This window comes from Podarcis liolepis (genome assembly GCF_965112155.1).
Source record: "Podarcis liolepis genome assembly, chromosome: 1".
Lineage (NCBI taxonomy): Eukaryota > Metazoa > Chordata > Lepidosauria > Squamata > Lacertidae > Podarcis > Podarcis liolepis.
Window position 1 is genome coordinate 112,145,851 of NC_139554.1, and position 18,246 is coordinate 112,164,096.

Consider the following 18,246-nt stretch of genomic DNA (forward strand, 5'->3'; position numbering starts at 1 on the left):
CCCTCCATGGACCCCTTGAAAATTGCTGAGGATCTTAGTGGAGCACTTAATGATTTTTCAGCTTGTTATAGCAATTGTAACACACTGTGCTAGATGCTGTATGATTTTTAATTGTGTTTTTAGTGCTGCTTATTTCTTCTTACATTAGATTTTATTGCATTCCATGGAATTGTAGTACAGGGGAATCCCCACTTACATGGGGGTTCCATTTTGGGCCAGCCGTGCGCATCACCAGGATGTGTATAAGTGAGGATTACCCCATTTCGCTTCTGGCCCTGTTCCACCCCCTTTTTGCACCATTTTCTGCGTGTGTGTCAGCTGGAGCGCACATGCTGATTGCATTCAAGTGGGGAGACACCTATACAGTTAAATGCAATATAAGAAATAGGACAAAGAATTAAAATACCATTAAAAATCAATATGAATATTTAATACAATGGATGTGTCATCTCCTATCTTCAACTACAAATCCACTGAATGCTGCAGACCACCTTAATGAAGCTTGTGGACCACTGGCGGTACAGACAACAGTTTGAATTTGTCACCATGAGTTTTACATAATGCTGATTTCTCTTTCTCTTTTCAAAGTTGGGTTTATTTTGTGCCATGGAGTCCTGAACAGTGATGCAACTGCTTTGACCCTTTGGAAGCTTGCTCTTCAAAGCAGTTCTTGCTTGGCTCTGTTTCGGGATGAAGTTTTCCATATTCACAAAGCTGCAGAAGACTTGTTTGTAAACATAAGAGGGTACGGTTTTTGAAATATAGATATAGATTAGATTTTATTGCATTCGCTATATATATGCATATAGTGGCAAATGAGAGATAGATGAACAAGAGAAATCTTCTGGAATTCAGTGATATTTAGGGTTGAGATTGAGAAAGCAGCAGCATATGCTCTCCCTCCTTTTACTTTACTCCACATAAAATACCCCACTTTCCTTTACCCAGGTTCTTCATTGTGCTTGAATTGGGGGTTTTTACACCTAATTCTTGGAGCTGCTTTAAATTTAAACTTTGCTTTTGGTTGCATGCCTTTCAACTTTGTTCAGAAATTGAAGCCTAGCTCCACGTTCACTTATTCATAAGTCTGAGATGGCATTTGATCTAAATACAGGACCTTAACACTGGTTAGTTAAAGGCAAGTTGTTCTTTCTGATGCAATTGTAGAGAGATGGGAAGTCTTTATCACCAATATGTTTATACATTTTGTTTACACTTGCAGCTATAACAAACGTATTAACGACATACGAGAGTGCAAGGAAGCGGCTGTATCACATGCGTAAGTGTACTGTAAAATATGTTTTTATAAAATACTACTAATTACATGTTTTAGTATTTAGCCAAATTATACAACTCTGTCAGCAATTTTGAAAGATATTTGCTTAAAAGTACCTCATGGCAAACAGAAGAATCTCCTGCTTGTTTTGGGGAGAGAGTTGCCAGTTTCTCTTTCCTCATCTGCTGCTCCTACATACTTGGAAGGTCCATCTCTTTGTAGCTGGTTTTGCTTCCTGTTCACCAGCTGGATCTTTCAATCCAAGCCTATATTTTATACGATGGATTCCACTCTGTGTTTCCTTACATTGGGAATGTAGAACTTCAGGGCCAGGGGCCAAATGTGTCTCTCCACACCCCTATCTGGCCCTTTGAACTCTCTCAAGGTCACACACACACACACACACACACACACACACCCTCACAGGCCACATCCCTTGCAGTTCTGCTTTGCACTATTCTTGCCTGACTGGAACATGTCCTTGAACTCTGGTAATGCTGCTTGGATGGAGGGCAGAGTGGTTACTGTGTGTACCCTACTGTACAATGGTAAAATTCATATTAAGTACTCTGCCCGCTTTGACCTCTGGCCCCATCCACTCTGGGCATGTGGCTCATGGAAGATTGCCCAGAAAAGAATTCAACCCTGGGATGAAAATCATTTCCTACCTTTGCCTTACATAGAGTTGTAGAGCTGGAAGGGACCCTAAGGATCATCAAGTCCAACCCCCTGCAATGCAGGAATATTCAGTTGTCCCATACAGGGATCGAACCTGCAACCTTGGTGTTATCAGACCACATTCTAACCAACTGAGCTCTCCAGGCGTGGCTGGTCAGATCTTGGATATTATTATTTAGTACAGGGGTGGCAAATATGTGACCATCCAGGTACTACTGGACTACAACTCCCATTATCCATGACTGTGGGTCATGCTGTCTGGGGCTGCTAAGAGCTGGAGTCCCCAAAAAATCTGGAGAGCCACATGCTTCCCACCTCTTTACATAAAAGTCAGAGGTAATGTTCCAGCCAATATAAAAAACTGCCAAAACAGATTTTACATAACTGTTTTCTTTAAATCTTTATTTCCACTGGTAACATGAAAATGTAATGGCCTCACAAATGTATTAAAACTTGATCTTAAGGAGCAATATGAGAGGTGGTTTTTAAACACCATTTTTAATTGAGAATGCACTGCCATGGACTCTAAGCACAGCTTCAAATAATTTGTGAAGTATAGTATATTGGTGATTAATTGCAGTATTTGTATTCTGAAAACAGTGGTTCAATGCACAGAGAAAGACGCAAATTTTTACGGTCTGCACTGAAAGAACTAGCTACTGTCCTGTCAGATCAGCCAGGACTGTTGGGTCCCAAGGTAAGTAAGCTTAGTAAGTAGAAGGGAAATTATTTACGGGCACAATCCACAGAGTTCATTTCCATTTGCTGTACATTCACTTATAATATCTGCAAAGGGAAACATTTTAATGTGTGTTTGGTTTTTTCCAGGCACTTTTTGTCTTTATGGCATTATCGTTTGCTCGTGATGAAATTATTTGGCTTCTACGACACGCAGATAACATGCCAAAGAAGAGTGCAGATGATTTCATAGATAAGTACGTTTCATATCTGGTATATTTTAAAATTCAGATTTCTTGCATGATATGGAACCTGCTGCTGCCAAAGCACTTTGGTATAGGGTACTACTACTTGTTTTTCTTCTTCTTCTGGCACATTGTGGTCTTGATTGCATTGATATATGGAGGCTCTTTCCTTGACTTGGGTGATCACTGTTATTCCTAGATATGTTAAAATAATGTTTCCTTTCGCTGCTGTGGGATTTGAAAACAAAATTTTATTAAGATACATTTGTGAGTGTAATGAATGCAAAGCTATTCAGTTCAGAATAATGTGCTGGAATTCATATAGCAAAGGTCTCGTGTCTATCTAGCCACGTCCCCATACTCAACTCCTTTTAACAGTCAGCATGCATTGGGCAGGGTAGTGGTGAAAAATGCCACATTGGCCTTAGTCCAGAGAGCTTACGTAGAAGCTTCCCTAAAAAGATTTCAAACATTTTCTTTGATTCTTCACACGCCTGCTGCTACACTGTAGTCCTATCTTGAAATGACATTAAAAGTGCAATCCTATACATGTGTACTTAAAAGTAAGCCCCATTTAATTCAGTGGTATTTACTCTCAGAAATGTGTGTATAGGAGTGCAGGCAAAGTCTTAAAAGCAGCTTATCATTCCTGTGTGTTTGTGTGTTCAGATCACAAACAAAAGCTGCGCTGAGCGTGCAACAGTTAATTGCATAACTCTCTAGTCTAGATTGTAACCATTTCCAAAGGGATAACTCTTAGTCTGTTTCAGCAAAAGCAGCAGAGTCTTGTGACTCTCCAAAGTACATCCAGTAATTGGGGGATAGTTTCCTGGTGTAAATATGAAGCCCTCTTCAGCAAGTTGTACAGTCACTTTTTCTAAATAAATTAAAAAATTGTCCAGTAGCACATTAGAGACCAACTAAGTTTGTTCTGGGTATAAGCTTTCGTGTGCATGCACACTTCTTCAGATACTTACCTGACTCTAGATTCACTTTTTCTGTCTTTGCAAATTGTTTCTGTATTGAAACTTCACTTTTTATATATATAAACTAATAGTTGAATGCCTTTTTCCCAACCGGCATGTGGTTCTTCACATACATAAAGTTCCATTAGCTGATTTACGTTTACAAAATGTAGAAAATCCTGATATCACAACAAAATAAACGAGTAGTGGCAGGCCTTTAATAGTTGTCCAAGCTTGGTCTGCTAAGATAATACCTTCAAGATCAGTTTGGCGATAGTACTCCAGGATTTTGGAAGAATGTTGCCTTCTCTTGTTCAGCACCCAGCAATCTGCTCCCCAAAACAACACATAATTTTCTAATCAGAGCAATGTAAGAGGATGTGTGCCGTGCACTTTTATTGATTGTCAGTTCTAGAGGATCAACAGAAACATTTGTCCCGTAGGTTGTTTTCAAAAGTGTTTCTTTTGAACTTCAAAGCCTGTTGTGACCCAGCCCTTAACATTTTCTGCAAGTAGCTTCCTACTGGGCTTGAAAACAAGAGTGGTGATGTCAGCAAAACCATCCCTCTTTGTTTTCTTAATTCCACCGCTTCGCGCGCCCCCCCCTCCAAATATATCTTTAAATAGCTGTTTTCTTTAATTATGTGGGCTTACTGGGGCAAAGCTAGAGAGCTTTTTCAGTAATAAAGTGATGTGTTTGTTTACTTAATTATGGCCTTCCCATGTAGTTTCCCTGCTAGCGTTCTCTCTATCTCACTGAAAACTTGGATATACTTAAGTAGCAAATAACCATGATTTAAGGACCAATAAATAGCCTGAAAATGAGAATTTCACACCATGACATTTTTCACACATGCTTACATTAGTCAATATTCTTCGTTTCTCTTTCGTTCCTAAGGCACATAGCGGAGCTGATTTTCTACATGGAAGAGCTCAGGGCACATGTACGAAAATATGGCCCAGTTATGCAAAGATACTATGTGCAGTACCTATCGGGCTTTGATGCAGTTGTCTTAAATGAACTTGTGCAGGTAAGTGGTGAGGATATTGCTATAAAAAGGTTACAAGTACTGAATTAAGTACTGACTTGTTGATTTTCATCCTGAGTGAATAAATGCTAAGAAGTTAAAATACCCTTTAAAGTATCCTGTAAGGTGTGAACTTCTATTAGGGAACCCAAAGACTATATTCTGATATACGGGTTCCATAGAACCTACATATTTTGTACAGACACCAGTCAATCACAGATACATAGTTACTATCAGTCACTGAAAAATGACTATTTTACTTTTTCATTGCCCACTAGATGGAGCTCAGATTTTATACTACACAACATATCCGCGTAGATGTTCAAAATTTAAACTAGTAGTCATCCTGTAGGGATAAAGCTGCTTGTATTCGGGAAGAAATAATCTTTTTGTTAATTTTCAATAGCATGTAGTTAAGATGACTTTGTAATGAGGGAAGGCTGTTTGAAAACAAAATGGAGTCAGTCAGCAACCAGTGTCTCTTCTCTGTAGTTCTCAGCCCCTTTAATTGTGTACATTATAGCATTTGTTTATTACATCTGGATGGGCAGGGGAGCTCTTTAAAATGATCTTGCTTTCACAAATAAATATGCAGGCTCCTATTATACAGCGCTCATAACTTCCATTATTTTGGACTACTGCTAAAAATGTGCTAAATTCTTGATTCCCTATATTGAGAAACAAATTACAAGCATTATAGACTTGGTGGATTAAGTGACATTAGTTGGAGGAAGTGATATTGTCACCCGTGAAATAATACTAACCCCAGTTTGCAACCCTATGTCAGAAAAACAGTTTCCACACTTTAATTGCCCAAGTGAAAGTCTGAAAGTTTGTGGGCTGATTTTGAGGTGGTGCAGGGAGAGAAAGCAGGCTTTCTGTATACAGCTGCCCTTCTTCTCATGTACTTCACACTCAGTACTCTCTCATACATAAACTATGTGCATCTTAGTCCTACATGTGCTCCACTGGCACCACTCACTATTTATCCCACTACTTTTTAAATTTATGTCCTTATATTTATATCCCACGTTTCTTTCATTGTGGAGCCTGTGTGCTATTCAGGCAGCGATAAGGCCCAGACCTAATTAAGTGGTGGCCTCATGTGCCTTCATACCATAACCTGTGATCTCATACACAGACAAGCACCAGGCTGAGGTCCAGATGGAGCTGCACAGAAGTTTCCTGCCAGCCACATATCCGTTGATGTGTTCTCCACTTTATTGTGATGAAGTGATAATTGTGTAGCTGGCAAAATAACAGTAGTGTCCTGGTTTCTGATTTTTTAGAATCTTTCGGTATGCCCTGAAGATGAGTCCATCATTATGTCCTCTTTTGTAAACACCATGACCTCCTTAAGTGTGAAGCAAGGTAAGTTATGTATATGTAAGCCATGAACTATGTCTGCCATAGCAAAATTGGAAATAGTGTGTCTTAAGTGGGTAACATGAAGTCCTGCAGATTTTGTTGGGTCGACTCTCAGCACCTCCCTACAGCTTGGGCAATTGCAGGGAAGGTGGAACTTACAGTCCAAGACAATCTGCTGCCTTAGAGAGTACTAATTCCTGTGCATATTGTGGATAGATATGTAACATTCAGATCCTCTGTGCATTTCTGCATATAGAGGGCACTGCCATGTTCATGAGAGGAGCATACAAGCCTTGTGAATTGCTGCCTTCTGATGACTTTTGGAAACCCTACATTTGCTATCCATTGGCTTGTGAAAAACTAAGGTTGCAATCCTATATATACTTGCATGGGAGTTAATCCCATTAAGTTCAGAATGGACTGGACTGTAAGGCATGTATACTTTTGAGACCGTAATCCTACACATGCTTACCTTGGGAATAAATTATACTAAAAAGCGTGGGTCTTTCTTCTGAGTAAATACACATAAGACTGCTCTGTAAATAAGATACACATGCCAGCTCTCCCCACCCCTCCATTTTTTGTTGACTTTAAATATGTGTATTAAGTGGGTGAAACATTTGTCCAAATGGTTTTTTCATATTTTGTTTTTCCACATGTTGCAGTTGAAGATGGGGAGGTATTTGACTTCAGAGGAATGAGGCTCGATTGGTTTAGATTACAGGTAAGAATTACTATTGTGCATTCTTCAAAGCAATATTGCTTTCCCTGTGTTAAAGAGTAGATCAGTTTTAAATCAAAGTGATTTAAAATAATTGATTTAAATATTTGAGTTCACATTTTGAAATTCATGTATTCCCAAACAGGCATTCAGGAAGGGAATGGTTCACAGTATGAGCAGGGTGTTTTTCATAAACAAACAAACAAACAAACAAAACAGCTAAAAGGAGGATAAAGCCAAGATCATGGTGGAGAAAAATATGTAGGCTGACTAGTTTTGAGTAAATTCAGTAGTAGACTACCATTGCTTTTGCTACTGCCCATAATATGAATGATGCAAAGTTGTAAAGAAGGATAGATTAATTCATATGTGTTGTTCAGAAAAGGCAGGCATTGTGAAAAGGAGATGAAATATTCAAAAAAACCTGTGCTGCTTTTACTTTTTAAAGTAGAATGGCACATGAAATACCTGAAGTAGCATATATCAATGTACAAATTTAATCTGAATTGAAAACTTTTTCATAGGATAAACTTCAGGAGACGTTTTCACACACACACACACACCCATTGTTCAAAGAAGGAGCGCAGAATTACATCAAACAGTTTCAGGAAGCGTGAAATAGAGTGATAAGGATAGAAGAAAAGTCTGTAATAACAAAGCTGTACGGCCAAATCAGAGTTGAGAAGGTTATGTCCTGTTCTTCAACACTTTATTACACATACTCAAAGAGAACCTTTGTAGAAAGGTCACATTGCCAGACACTTAAGCCAGTCATTTTTCTTAGATGTTGGTTAGGAGATAATGTAAAAGGCCTGGTTTTCCTCAGTTGTTCAAAGAAGTTGTAAAGGCAAACAGAGTTGGAAGAACATACATTCCTTTTTATGCAATGCTGGATTTAGGTTTGCTTTTAAAACAAAAAACCCACCTTCCAAAAATAAGACAATACGATATATGCTTCAAGCTCTGTTTTTTGAAATTGGGCCCAGTAAATCTTTGGCTACAAACTAAGAGGAATTTTTGAACAACCAGCCCTTTTCAAGTAACATCTGCAGCAGTAGCAAAATAGTATGGCATTACTATGCCCTGATATTGTTTTGATCCTAGTAGGGTGCCACTTTGAAAATATTTACCTTTTCTTCAACAAATATTATAAGCAAGTTTTGTCTATAAATATGAATTTGACTCTTAAGTATAAGTAAAGCAACTGAAAAATAAGGCTTGCTTAGTGAATCCTCAAATAACCTCTTTTGTGGATCTGTACATTTTTTTAAGTCCCAGTTTCAAGAATGAGCAAACCCTCAGCATGTTCCAAAAGTAGATAGGGAGGAGTAAGGCAGCTTAGAATGGGTTGTATTTTAAACGTAACTTGCCCCAAGCAAATTAGAGCAAGCTACAGTGCTACCGTGTGTGTGTGTGTGTGTGGATTTTGCTCATTTTTTAAAAAAACTAATGCTTGCCTTCAAGTGAAGGCAGATTTTTAGATGAGAATTAGAACCTGGATAATGTGAATTGTTACTTTTTTATGTGTCAACAGGCCTATACTAGTGTATCTAAAGCTTCGCTTGGCCTCGCAGACCACAGAGAACTTGGAAAGATGATGAACACAATCATTTTCCACACAAAAATGGTAGATTCCTTGGTGGAGATGTTGGTGGAAACATCTGATCTTTCTATATTTTGGTATGTTGTTAAATATACCAAAGCTTCCTCGTGGTTGTGATTTTTGTTTTGTTTTGCTCTTGGGGAAGAGCCAATGTGCAGTCAGCTGGAGACTGTCTTGTATATTTCAGGTCTCCTTCTGCAGCCGCAGCAAGATAACATATTCTGTACAAAAGAAAATTACAAATACCTATCTCTAGGATTTCTGTGAAGGGAAGGTGCAAATTATGAAGTGCTATGAATGTTTAAAATGCAGTGGGTGGGAGTAAGCTTAATGGAACTCAGTTGGGACTTCTGAGTAGATGTGTTTAGGATTGCCTGGTTAGTAAGTTCTACATGCTGTAGAGGATGGAAGTGAGTAATCCTAACCTATGCTGGGTCTTACTAGTCCTTTTGGAAATTTTAGAAGCAGCTTATACTACCCCTAAGGGTAACTTGGGGTTAGCATAATCCAACACTTTGCACCCCCCATCAAGTCATTGATTTTGCTGTGCTACAGTACACGTAGTGGGAGGTTTAAATAATACATTCTTTCCCCCCTGCTTTCAGTTCCCTTGGTAATGTAAAGTGCCATGAGTGCAACTCTTTTATTATTAGGATCTGGTACAAGTGCATGTAATTGCTCAAGTTCAGTGATTGTGTGGACATGGGATAAAATGGCTGGCATTTGAAATTTTTCATGTGCTTAGTTGCATCTGTTAAATTGTTTTTTGTTTTGTTTTTTGTAATTACTTTGTCCCAGTGGAATGAAAACTTAACCTGTGTTTCTGAACAGTTTCTATAGCCGTGCTTTTGAGAAGATGTTTCAGCAGTGTTTGGAACTGCCCTCTCAGTCCAGATACTCCATTGCATTCCCACTGCTTTGCACTCACTTTATGAGCTGCACCCACGAGCTGTGCCCAGAAGAGGTAAAGAACCCATAATCTTCTCTTTGATGTTGGTTTTTACAAGAAGAGAGTAAGGTAGAGAAACATAAGTAAATTGGGGGCATGGGATAGAGAAGTGTGGCAAGTAAGTTGAAATTTACAGCTACAAAAACTTGTTTCTTAACTCTGGTTTTTTAGGGAGCCACGTTTGATTAAGTGGACATTTTAAGTTGTATACACAATGAACAGTATCCAGTGCTCCTGTTCTGCTAGTTCAAGGGATGTGCAGATACAGAAGTGAAATTTTCCCTCCTCACCTTTCCCCTGCATCCCCTGTGCACCTTCAAAATCAGCTCCGGAAGGACACTCCAGAAAAGGGGGGGGGGCACAGTGGGAGAAGAAGTAACGGAATTCCTGTGGTGCCAGCAGAGCTCTGCTGGAGCAGCTTTGGATACATTTATTTTTTTTTAAAGCAAGCTTTTTGGATCTTCAGCAGATAACTTCTGGTTGTGAGGCTTGATTTGTTGCTGTTCCATGGTTCAGTGTTTAAATGAACTTAGTGCAAGCATGTTTCACTTGATAATGATTTTTTAAAAATGTTTTTAAGCACCATGGCAACAATTTAGAAAAACAAGGTTTCTGTTTTTATCTTGATAGAGACATCACATTGGGGACCGTAGTCTTTCCCTTTGCAACATGTTCCTGGATGAAATGGCCAAGCAGGCTCGGAACCTTATCACAGATATTTGCACTGAGCAATGTACTCTAAGTGACCAGGTGAGAATTTAATTTTAGTCCCATTACCCTGCTGTGGCAAAGTTTCTGTATGGGTCACTGAAATAATGCACATTCTTTGTTTAGTCCCTGCTTCCATTTCCCTCCCTCTTTTATTTTCCTTGGGTTTATTTTTAGTTTGCAAGCCCCTTGGTGTAGAGTCATCACATAAATGTGCCATCTCCTTTGTTCTTAAAATATGATAAAGTTTTCCATAAGGTTCTAACAAAGTTCTGCTCATAATATTTGTAATAGAAGGCTGTTCTTCTCCTGTTCTTAACTAGAAGGAATAGTAACTATATTGAAATCACTTGAGTTGGTATTGAGTAGTTTGCAAGTAGTCGGTATATTGGAAACAAAATGAACAGTTTAAAATCGAAATGCAAAGTTTGATTTATTTAATGGTGATGGTTTTTGTGAACTGCAGCTCTATTTTGAAACTAACTGCATTTTTTTTAAAGTTGCTGCCAAAGCATTGTGCCAAAACCATCAGTCAAGCAGTAAATAAAAAGTCAAAAAAACAGACGGGTAAGAAAGGAGAACCAGAAAGAGAAAAACCAGGAGTAGAAAGCATGAGAAAAAACAGGCTGGTGGTGACCAAGTGAGTCTTTTTCATCCTTATCTTCTCTTTTGAATGTTGCTTAACAGGCAGTCTAACTTCTTGAACCAATTCACTGGCATTTTGTAGATATAATTTTTTTAAAAAATGCTCTTGTGGGTCCTATCCAGCTGATGTCATCTGTTGACAAGAAGGCATCAGGCATTGGAACACTAAGAGAGGAGGTTTCCATCAATGGCTTCCTCCAAATCTGCTGCAGACTGGGAATTACTGGAAAATATATCCCCCCCCCCCCCAATTTCACTGACTGGTACCTTCTGTCAGTAGAGAAACACCAATTGGATGCCATCCTATGTGTTTATATAAAAATATGTCATGCATTCCTATCCTGTAAAACAACCTTACCTTTATGAACAGTAATCCTTTTCTGCATTCCCATTTAGCATGCTAAAAAATAATAATGGGTGAGGTATAATAATCCTGTCTTGTACGTATATGACCTATGCCATTGTTTTTAGCATAGGCAAGGGTAATATGTGGCTGTGCTTTAAAATAGCTTATATATCCTTACCCATCTTTAATGTTTTTTGGGTTGAGGTGGAAGGGGGCTGTAATTGTTATGGCTTTGCTTATGTGGCTTACATGTTTGTGTGCATATTTTTTGTTTTGTCTTTTGCAGTCTAGACAAACTGCACACGGCACTTTCTGAGCTCTGCTTCTCAATCAATTACGTTCCAAACATGATTGTGTGGGAACACACCTTTACCCCAAGGGAATACTTAACATCACACCTGGAAATCCGTTTTACCAAGTAAGTGGTACCAACGTGCACATTTGATAGTTATTTGTCTTGAGTACTTTTAAGAATACTTTAACCTGCTTTTCATCATATAATCCCATTAACACAAAATTTCCCCAGTGATAGAGGAGGTGGAACAATGTATCCCTAAAATCAGTTAAAAATTTCATGAAGTCACCCAGAGCTCCTCATGCAGCTGCAAACTTAATATGAATGTCTGGTCTGGGCAAAGTTATATATTGTACTAATTTCAAACTCCACAGTCTCTGTGTGTCGTCTGATAGTAATCAACCACACAACAAAAGGTTTATTCTGGCACTTCCTTTGTACCATGGCAGATGCTTTTTTAGTGTTCCTCCTTCCACAGTGTCAAGATCATATGAGGGACTACCATGTTATGGCCTAGTGCTTGTGATGTTGCTCAAATGGTGTGGGAGCAGATTCCACACTGCAAAGGGAGCTCTGTGCGATTCAAGTCTTTAAAAAGCAATTGTGCACTAAAGAGTCAGCAGTGCTGGATTCCCAAAAAACAGACCATTCTGCCATTAAAAATATGGTTAGTTTAGTAGCCCGTATAAACATGTTTTTGCTATTTATATCGTGACTATTTCTCAGTGTGGGTGGGTTGGTTGCTGCTGTGCCATTTTTATTTTTGTTATGTGACAGTTTCTGATAGAAATCTCTGAAAGCATGCTTGTGTCAGGGGCAAGCTTGTAAAAATAACTAGCAATGTTCTTTCAGCATTGAGACTTATTTGCTAGAACTTAATAAAAGCATTCATTTTAAAAAATTTATTCTCGTCCAATATAACCAAATAATTAATCTTGAGCTGACATTGCCCTTCTTTTTCTTTTGCTCCAATTTCCATCCAGCCTAGTGGTTGCCCATACATAACAGTTTCTACCTGCTAGTTTCAAAATCCCCAAAATTTAAGGAATCAATCCTATTTTACAAAAAGAAAAATTGTGCATGCATAATTCTAATTATGTACATTCAAAGTTGGTGAGTGGGAGATGGAAAATGAAAGATTCATATCCTGCTAGTGTGTGGGAGCTTTTAGTATATTGGCTGTGCCGTTATCTGATTTAATAAGCAAATAGTAGACTTGCATCTCAAGGAAAAAGGGGAACAGATAGGAAACAAGAATTTTAAAATTTCTCACAGCTGTAACTGTTAGGACAAAATTGGTACAAATTTTAAACAGCAAATCTGACTTTTATACAGGGGTCAAATAGATAGCAATACTGTAGTTCAATATAAGATTTCTGAATTTCCCTCCATACATCTTTCTGTACTATGGCTGTGGGGAGCAGCTTTCTTCAGCTCCAGTTTGCAGCTTTCTAACACCCAGCCGCAGTGTGCTTTCACTCTATGTTGGCAGTATTTAGCAAAGTCAGAGTAGACAGCAGATAATGTCAGAAAAGTACAGGTGCCATTTGGTGCAAATTTATCCCAAATTTATCCCAAATGGTCAGTTAACACTACATGCCAGGTCTGAAGAGTGATGGCTCACCTTGATATTAGGCAGGACATAGCGCTCATGGTTCACTTCAGTAGCATGCTAATAACTTTCTTTCTTTTCAAAGGTCAATTGTTGGCATGACTATGTATAATCAAGCAACACAAGAGATCGCAAAACCTTCCGAGTTGTTAACAAGTGTGAGAGCCTACATGACAGTACTCCAGTCAATAGAAAATTATGTACAGATTGACATCACAAGAGTGTTTAATAACGTCCTCCTTCAACAAACCCAGCACTTAGATAGTCATGGGGAGCCAACCATTACCAGTCTGTACACAAATTGGTAAGAATCTGAGATTTCATCCTGTACCCCTTTTGCTTTGTGAGATAAAATTTTTCATGCAGAAAAGAAAAAAATCTGGGAGGAGGAGAGTGCCAAGGTGAAAGTGAGGCAAATTGCAGCTTTTAATTTGAGCTGTGCCCCGCTTCCCCATGCAACTTGAAATTGAGATAATGTCGAAGAAAAACTGAATCGCATGCCACTTGAACAATGGATGCCAATAAGCAACAGCGTTTAGCTTTCTATTGCATACTAAAAGCAAACTACACTTTTATTTAAAATGAAGTTGCTGACTATTCAAGGGAAACGTCACTGAGGACTATGCAATTCTTAATACATGTGTGTTGATGTGGCTTTACATGGACTTTCAAGATCAACTCTCAGTGACAAATTCAGTGTCAATGCAGCTTTCATCAAAGTTAAGGTGGTAAATGAAATTAACGGTAAGGAATGTTTGTAGTCTACTGTGAAAATAGATAATTGTTTCTTTCGTGAAGGTATCTGGAAACCTTGCTGAGGCAAGTCAGTAATGGCCACATAGCCTATTTCCCAGCGATGAAAGCATTTGTGAACTTGCCTACTGAAAACGAACTGACATTCAATGCAGAAGAATATTCAGACATATCAGGTGAGTTTTCCCAAGGCTCAGGGTGGGTGGAAAAGCCAAGTCTCATTTTTATACCAAACTTTGGAGACAGTAAGCAGCACTACAAGTCCCCCTTGCTTCTTCTGACCCTCACTAATATCTAGGGAGAACTAAGGCTCTTATCAGGCCTCTTGGCCTCTGGTAGTACAGGCTAAGCTAGTTAAGACGGGGGGTTTTCATTTTTATTTTCACCTATTTAATATTCATACTGTACTGCAATACATAGCTATATTACAGATGTTGAATCTTGAGCATTTGAAATAGGATCCTGAAAATTTAAAATGTGTGACATGCAATAGCCTTTATAGAATGAATTAATAAAATATAGTTTGTTCATTAAATTAAGACAATATAATTGGTTTGCAGCAGAATAAATGCTTTTTCTTCCTCAGAAATGAGAGCCCTGTCAGAACTCCTTGGTCCATATGGCATGAAGTTCTTGAGTGAAAGCCTTATGTGGCACATTTCCTCACAGGTTGCTGAACTCAAGGTAACTTCCATTGCTTCTCTTTGGTCATTGCTTTTATAATTAAAAGCAGAAGTTGCTTTATAGCAAGAATACATGGCCTGAATCCAAAGAACTACTTTAGACTAGTCCAAGCATTTGTACTTGCTCATCAGAGTTTTGACCCTTTTCCTTTGAATGAGGAACACTCACAACATACTACAAACAGACGTTTCAATTCTCCTCACACACAAAAGTCTTTTGTTATGATGTGCCATTGGTTGGAGTGACTTTTTAAGCAATATATGTCTAAACACTCTGCACAGAAATACTGGGGAAGATCTTCGGATCTGCTCATGTGCATTCTATTTCTTTAACCCCCCTTTTTTTTAATGTGCATGGGCCTCAAGTCAGTTTAGATTGTATCCTGACCAGCATATAGTTTGTTCCTTGTTGTCCTGGTGCAAAACTTCAGTCATTACTTGTGTTCCTGTATGCTGCTTCTCCAGAAGAGATGACCTTGGTTTCGGGGGTCTCTTAATTAGCTCATAGTTTAGCTTCTACTAACAGAAAGCATCAGGAAATGGGGAAGTGTCTCTAGCTTTGGTCAGCAGGGATAATAAACATGTGCTCCTTGGCCTAATTTTATGTGGTTAGGGGAGTCCAGCGAAAAGGATAGGGAGTTGGGGGAAGGATAGGGGAAGAAGCCAAAACAAATGGAGTGAGTAGGGAGAGGAATGCACTTGGCAAGTGATTAATTCAGGTGTTCAGCCAGAGCAAGCTGTCCATCCTCCACAAGCCTGTTGGACAAGGAGGGAGAGATACAGAGAAGAGGGTAGTAGAATGGGGGGGGGAGGGGTGGCCCACCTATCACCAGCTTGCAGCTCTTGAATGGGAAGAGAAATCCCTTTGGGATGAGCCAGATTGAAAAACCCCTAAGTTCTGCATTGAACTCAGGGGCTTTCAGTTGTCTGCCCTTAGTTTACAGTGAATAAATGTAAACTCGCTGGGGGTGGAGGGAGAGAAGATTTTATTCATAGAGTTGAGACAGTGATTAGGAGATTGGTCCAGACCAGTCACAGAAAGTGTGTGCCTCTTCTTTACCTTGTGAGAGATAATCATCCACATGAAAACATATGGAAGGGAAATCCTAAAGCGGAACTAAGAATGGCAAATCGTATGCAAATTGTGTCTCACCCCCATGTTGTTTTCATTGCACATTGTGCAAAAGACATTCAAACTGTAATAATTCCATTATTCTACAGCAGCCCTGCTCAAGTTTAATGAGACAACTGGAGCAATAAGTGCTTTGTGGAACAGAAGAGAGCCTTTATTATCACACTGTATGCTTTTTGTTTGGTGCATAGCTGGGCCTTACCTAGTATAACTAGTCAGATAATGGGAACATCTGGATTTCATGAGCTCTGCTTCCTGCTTGCCACGCTGAAATGTCCTAAAGCACCCGCTTGTTACTATACTCAGATCTATGCCTGACCTGAGATCTTGCTTCGTCTTAGAAACTTGTGGTAGAGAACGTTGAAGTGCTAACGCAAATGAGGACCAGTTTTGATAAACCAGATCAGATGGCAGCACTCTTCAAAAGATTGTCGTGTAAGTAACTAGCAAGTAGTGCCATTTTAGTTTATGCTCCTAACTAGGAATCTGCATATAGCTTGACGCACTGGAATTGGTGGGGGAGCATCTGCTACAGCCCCCAAAAGTGCATGCTGTCTTTTGTATAAATGTCTCCATTTTAAGGCTGTAACGTACATACATGACACAATATATATATATATGTTGGTAGTCACATTAGTAGCCTTTTTCATCTATTCATGCCTTATAATGTGCGGGCCACCTCAGAGAACCTTTTGATTTTGGAAAGATAACCTATATGTTTTAAAACTGATACGTTGCCTACTGAGGAGCTCCTTTCGGCTGGTTGCCACGTTCTCCCAGATTCTCATAATGCTCAGCCAGCAAGGAGTGAATTGGTGGATGAACGAACTATTCAATAGCTTTTGGAGCACTTTTGTAAAGGAATTAAAATTGCCTTTTGGTGCCACGTGAGGAACATTATTGTGAGTCTGGTGTGCCTTTGGTACTTAATGATGCTCCCCCCCCCCCCGCCGCCCTTATGATGTGCCAAAAAAGTTGCTTCATCAGCAGTGGTCACTTTAATTTGCTGTTAATATTAGTCTGTCTGTGGCAGATGCCATGACTGGGTGATGCTGTGACTCAGGCAGACACACACACACACACACACAGAGAGAGAGAGAGAGAGAGAGAGAGAGAGACTTGAAGCTGGTGGAGAGGCAGCTATGCATGGCCTCAATCTCCCACAGACATCAAACAGGGAGGGGCAGGGAGAAAGCATTCTTGTTCCTGGAATTTTCTTCTTCTTTTTCCCCCTAGCTGTTGATAGTGTTTTGAAGAGGATGACCATTATCGGTGTTATCTTATCTTTCCGGTCATTGGCACAAGAAGCTCTTAGAGATGTAAGTACTGCATTTGGCATTATAACTTTTGTGTTAGACATTTAAACACACGCAAGCCTAAGAATAGATAAGTAAAAGTAAAAAGTGATTAAATCGCTAAATACTAGCACATTCCAAGGCATTTAAGATTCGGTGTCTGTGGGGTAGGTGAAGTAGAAGCTCCTCCCCATTACATACTCCATTCTCAGATCTATCAAAACCCCAGAAAGAGATTTTTGGAACAGATGTTGGCACCGCTACAGATACAGAACCCCAAAGTGAAAATACGTTGGCTGTTACCTGACTGCAACCCACTTGTCCCATATAAAACAGCTTTATTTGCAAAAGCCGCTAAAAGTATTTGTGCAAGCCACATAAAAGACAACGCTGTAGATTGTGCAAGGGATTCATTAATTTAATTTATTGTAAATGGTTGCTTACTTCTGGATCTTTCTTAATTAGGTTTTATTGGATTTGCTGGTTTTGTAAATGTATTTGTAATGGCTTTTAGTCAAATACAATAAATGATCAATTGATTGAATAAAACACAGCTTGCTTGTGCTGTGGTGAAAGGATTGCAACACTAAATACGAATAATCAAATCTTAATTGAAATTAAGTGTGTTGCATACGTATGCTGAAAGAATCAAACCTTTACCATTTCACATTTTATTTTTTAAAAAAAATAAAGGAAATTAACGTACAGTTGTATTAGACCCAAAGCAATACAGTATTCAAAACTCTTGTTAGCCGGTGTTTTTCCACTCCTGCTGCAAGATTCTGGCATGATGCTTCCAGGCTTCTTAATGCATAAACTGAGGGGAGAGGGTAGAATAAATGCAACAAAGTCGTAACATGCTGTCTTAGGAGATACAGTAGCCAAAAGTAACAATTTTGTTGCATGCTTCTTTGTCTTAGGTCTTATCATATCACATTCCTTTCCTTGTAAGTTCAATTGAAGACTTTAAGGATCACATTCCAAGAGAGACAGATATGAAGGTAATTGCTTGTGAGAATAATGGGGTTTGTTTGTTTTTAGTTCTTTCTAAAATTGTATATTATGCCAAAAGCAGGAATGTATAGACAGATGTAGCACTTGTATATATTTCTGTAAACCTCATTAAAATGAAATTAATATAGCTTCATACTTCTGTGGTTAGTTATGATTCCAGTATTTCTCTTTTGCAAACTGCTGGGAGTTACTGGTTTATACTAAAGGAGCAAGTCATAAAATAAAAAGGACACAGCATTTCAGAGGGAGTAA

At 38.9% G+C, this 18,246-nt stretch overlaps 1 protein-coding gene across 4 annotated transcripts in view; it reads left to right on the forward strand.

Moving 5' to 3' along the window:
• The window catches only part of NCKAP1 (NCK associated protein 1), a gene marked incomplete at its 5' end in the record, with an annotated part of 48,490 nt that overhangs the window by 25,307 nt on the left and 4,937 nt on the right, over positions 1 to 18,246 (forward strand). For all 4 annotated transcript variants that reach the window (XM_083495962.1, XM_083495963.1, XM_083495964.1 and 1 more), the window contains 18 exons: positions 589 to 745; positions 1,223 to 1,279; positions 2,555 to 2,651; positions 2,783 to 2,889; positions 4,741 to 4,873; positions 6,160 to 6,241; positions 6,904 to 6,962; positions 8,494 to 8,639; positions 9,394 to 9,526; positions 10,142 to 10,261; positions 10,720 to 10,859; positions 11,497 to 11,628; positions 13,203 to 13,421; positions 13,916 to 14,046; positions 14,457 to 14,554; positions 16,027 to 16,120; positions 16,922 to 17,004; positions 17,901 to 17,981. In XM_083495962.1, coding sequence (XP_083352088.1) covers positions 589 to 745; positions 1,223 to 1,279; positions 2,555 to 2,651; positions 2,783 to 2,889; positions 4,741 to 4,873; positions 6,160 to 6,241; positions 6,904 to 6,962; positions 8,494 to 8,639; positions 9,394 to 9,526; positions 10,142 to 10,261; positions 10,720 to 10,859; positions 11,497 to 11,628; positions 13,203 to 13,421; positions 13,916 to 14,046; positions 14,457 to 14,554; positions 16,027 to 16,120; positions 16,922 to 17,004; positions 17,901 to 17,981 — 2,069 coding nt within the window. The remainder of the gene's footprint in view (positions 1 to 588; positions 746 to 1,222; positions 1,280 to 2,554; positions 2,652 to 2,782; positions 2,890 to 4,740; positions 4,874 to 6,159; positions 6,242 to 6,903; positions 6,963 to 8,493; positions 8,640 to 9,393; positions 9,527 to 10,141; positions 10,262 to 10,719; positions 10,860 to 11,496; positions 11,629 to 13,202; positions 13,422 to 13,915; positions 14,047 to 14,456; positions 14,555 to 16,026; positions 16,121 to 16,921; positions 17,005 to 17,900; positions 17,982 to 18,246) is intronic.